This window comes from Fusarium graminearum, chromosome 1 (genome assembly GCF_000240135.3).
Source record: "Fusarium graminearum PH-1 chromosome 1, whole genome shotgun sequence".
NCBI lineage: Eukaryota > Fungi > Ascomycota > Sordariomycetes > Hypocreales > Nectriaceae > Fusarium > Fusarium graminearum.
This window is the reverse complement of record NC_026474.1, coordinates 1,646,547-1,650,372: the sequence shown is the minus strand read 5'-3', so window position 1 is coordinate 1,650,372 and position 3,826 is coordinate 1,646,547. Positions and strand designations below refer to the sequence as shown.

Genomic DNA, 3,826 nt, shown 5'->3' with positions numbered 1-3,826 from the left:
CGCCAACCCATACTGGAGCAATCTGCTTCTCAAGGATATAGGCCCAGTTGTGCCGCATTGTTTTTGCGAATGACTTGTAGTCACGCTGGAGGAATCGACCCTCCCAGCTACCCCAGCCGGACCACGCGTATACGTGTGCCGAGTACACTAACCGGTGGGCGACATCTAACAGAATAGGACGCTTGCAGACACTAGATAGATCGTTGGACGACTCGGTGCCCTCGACTATCACAAGCCAGTCCCTGTTCATCTGAAGAAGTCGGTTTCCGCATCTTTCGGCAGCTGGTGCCCATTTGGACCACGGCATGGTTCCCCAAAGCCCGCGGATTTCGTTTCTCAGATCAACACCAATGACGAGAGGGTTCTTAATGTGCGGCAGCATAATCGTCTCCCAGTGCTGGATCCATTCTTCCTCGGTCTGCCTCACCCGACAGATAGGACCCAGGTGGTCATTGGACCAGCCGGCATCACAAGGGTTGGCACCGCAGCACCAGGTTGCGCTCGTGATATGGTTGTTAACGATGACTGCAATGCCAGCTTTGGTGAGAGTCTCGACAATGGCGTGGAAAATGTCGAGAGCCCGCAAGCCCACCAAGTCGCTGTTCGCACGAAGGTGCTTTTCGTCAACGACTGGGTTATCGATAACCAACTCATCCGCATAAGGTAGCCTGACACTGTTGAATCCAAGTTTCTTGATGATTTTGGCAATCTCATCGCGATGTTGGATATCCAGACCTCCGGCAACGAAGAACTCATCACTCGCGCCATACCAGTTCACTGATGCCATCTTGAAACGACGACCGTTGGCATCAATAATATCTCGGCCTTGTGTCCGCAGAGGCAGTGTGTAGTTGGTGATCTGGAGATGCTCTGGCGAGGGAGGCAGCGGGCTATGACTGAAGCGCTCGCTAGCAGCATCTGGAACCCAGCTTTGGTGCAGCGCATTTTCGATGCTCCATTGATAGACATAACCAACTGCGAGAAACAGCATCGTAGCAGCCACAAGTATGATGCTACTCGGGCTAAGCAAACAACTACATCTTCGTGTTCGTGCTCGGGTTTGTACTGGTGTATTGATCTTCATATTTAGTTTCGCGCCGTCGGCAAAATGAACATGTCGTCTTGTCTTTTTTGAATGGTTGAACTCATAATGTTTTTGCCCATATTCTTCATCGGAAATCCTATTCTGCTCAACATCTGTCCAATCGCCAAGTAAGTGATCTCGTGAGTCGTCCATCGGCGGCGTCGGGGAGCGGGGCCGGTTCTGGAGGGCCGACCACATGGCTACCAAAAAGTTGACTTTGACTTTGACTTGAGCCTCAAGTCACGTTTTTGGCCAAGCCTTATTGTAACTTGTCTGTTTGAAAATTTGGTAGATCAAGTTGTGTCTTTTTCGATTTCAGCAAGAAACTGTTTGATCGATCCAGATGCTTTGTCAGAGTTGAGTCGCAATGTCTGAAGTTGCTGTTATCTATAGACAACGTAGTGGTGAAAAAGACTACAGCAGGGCAGGATCAAGTTGAATAAAGACAAAGTCCAGCATTGTGACGGCTGCTCGGGGTCTATTTATTATGCGTTGAGCTCACTCACCGCGTAGTCATACAGCACTACAGAGTAATGATTAACATATTACAATATCAATCGATCCGATTGCCAAGTCTTCAAGGTAGTCTCATCTTCCGGCTCATCCGGAAGAGAATGCATGGCGTTGTGACTAAGAGAGCGTGGTTGATGGAGACTGGCCGTTAACTCACGCGACACGACATTGGATAGAGACCTCAATTTCGTCATTGCTTAAGCTCGGGCTTATCCATTGACTAATCGGCACGCTGCATGGAGAAATCTCTTCTTGGTAGTGTATGGTGTTATAGCTTAATATCTTATGATTAAGTAATTGGCTGCTATGATATTCTCTCAAGATGCCATCATTTGGCACGTTTAAGCATCCGCGACGGATGAGATGTGACATGTTGGACGCATGGCGATCCTTGGCGTTTCGAGAAGTCCCCGAATTCGAACACGATGATTCGTTCTCGGCCTCGGCCTCTGCCATCGCTCTATTGCTTCCTGAACCCGCAACTTCCGGCACGTTGCAACACATGAGCATGATTCAGGTCAACTATTCCCAGTCATTGGCAATTGTCTTCGATCCTCATCGATGTCCTAGATCTCCCGGCATGTACGGAAACATCCTAGATCCGCAGCTCCGTGAACCCTCGTCTGTTCCCGCAGCCCGCTAATATAGTGCCCGAGACAGTGTTGTCCATATATGGGACCGCAGCTCATCATTTATCCAATTCTTTTCCTTCCCTCGTCTCCCTGCACTGCAAGGTTGAATCGTACAAGCGCCAACATCTAGCAGTTGTGCTGATGTTTTTTTTTTCACATCTCAAGTTTGAACAAAGAAAATACAGTCGCTGCTGTTGTTGCCATCCTTCATCTCTTGATGAGGGCATGCTTTCGGCCGCTGGTCTCGATCGCTCGGCGAGTAATAGATAAATGCGCGATACCAGTGTGTGGCCGATTGTGCGTTATTGGTACATGTTCCGAAGAGGCCTCGATTTTGCCATTATTCCGGATGTGTCTTGATTAGAAAGAAGTATTTGAATATAAATTAGTCATCCCGTTTGGGATCTTTCGCTTCCGTGATCGGCCCTTGTTATGTTCGGTTCATACCGAGAGGGTTCATCTCTTTGTTGTAGATCGGTAGTGGGGATGATTCCGCGTCCTGGCCCGGTAGTGGCCTAGGGCTTGAGAAAGATCTAGCAGGCGCATGATAGCGAGCCGTGCTGCCAAAGTAGTCTGGTGTTCTTCGTCCATCTTCTGGAGACTTGGCCGTTGGATAGACGGGTGTTACTGCAGCGCTCGAATCTCTTGAGAGCATCTCGTACGAGCGAGGCTGGCTCTTGACGTCGACACGCGCATCGACGGAAACAAACTCCTTCTTGCTTCGGACAAAGGGTCGCTTGATCAAGTCCATCCAGCCGTGGACCATAGACCATCGTCCCAGGAAGAGGACTAGCCACATACCGTTGAACTATCACACTGTTAGTAATCACTTCCATGAATGCATTATTCATGGGACACATACCGCTAAGAGAAGAAGCACGGCTGTCACAGTTGCTTCGTTGATAACTAGGCCGGATGCCTCATCAAAGCAGTCTTCCTTTTTGCCCTTTGTAAGATAAAGACATCCAACCCAATCATTTGCCTTATCAGGATCGTCCGCAACAGACTGAACAACGTTGTCTTGAAAGACAAAAACCACTGAAAAGAAGATGACGTCGGCGATAATGATCAGTACGATGGCAATTCCGCGCCACTGATGGGCGATGACACGGCGAACTCGGCGGTAAACTTGTCGTGGGCTCATGGTCTTGACGCTGTGCGTGTAAGTAGGCAGACTGGAACCCTCAGAGGATGCTCCGTTATCAGATAAGGATGCTAGGTAGACCTTGATACAGTAACCAAAAGTGGCGAATGTGATGATGACTGTCAGTCCAGCAAAAAGGAGAAGGGGAATCCAAAAGTCAGCCAAGCTGTTCTCATGGTTGATGTGACATGTCTTGCCAAAACGGAACGAGACACCACTGAAGACGAGGGCCAGAACGATTCCCAGAATAGGAACTCCCCAGCCGGCTGCTTGGGCGAAAATCATAAAGTTCTTGCCAACGAGGACTTGCCAGCAAATCTGAAGGTGGAGAGATACCGATCTAAGGAACACCCACATGACACCCGCCCAGCCTCCAAGAAGGATAAAGGTACCAGAGGCACCACAGACCTTGCTGGTGTACATGCTGTGCCGTGTAATTTCCTTATAACATTG

The 3,826-nt window shown here is 49.3% G+C and overlaps 3 protein-coding genes across 3 annotated transcripts in view; all 3 read right to left on the bottom strand.

Annotated features, from left to right (window-relative positions):
• Positions 1-191: 191 nt before the first annotated feature.
• On the bottom strand, positions 192-991 carry FGSG_11777 (uncharacterized protein; the record flags this gene model as incomplete). The annotated part of the gene is made up of 2 exons (XM_011317903.1): positions 192-225; positions 300-991. 2 exons carry the CDS (start codon positions 989-991, stop codon positions 192-194), a joined length of 726 nt encoding a protein of 241 aa, XP_011316205.1.
• A 759-nt stretch (positions 992-1,750) lies between these two features.
• FGSG_11776 (uncharacterized protein) lies at positions 1,751-2,107 on the bottom strand (the record flags this gene model as incomplete). The annotated part of the gene is made up of 1 exon (XM_011317902.1): positions 1,751-2,107. One exon carries the CDS (start codon positions 2,105-2,107, stop codon positions 1,751-1,753), a length of 357 nt encoding a protein of 118 aa, XP_011316204.1.
• Positions 2,108-2,659: 552 nt separating this feature from the next.
• Positions 2,660-3,826, bottom strand: part of FGSG_00527 (uncharacterized protein) — a gene marked incomplete at both ends in the record, with an annotated part of 1,660 nt that continues 493 nt past the window's right edge. The window contains 2 exons of the mRNA XM_011317901.1: positions 2,660-3,037; positions 3,092-3,744. Coding sequence (XP_011316203.1) covers positions 2,660-3,037; positions 3,092-3,744 — 1,031 coding nt within the window. The remainder of the gene's footprint in view (positions 3,038-3,091; positions 3,745-3,826) is intronic.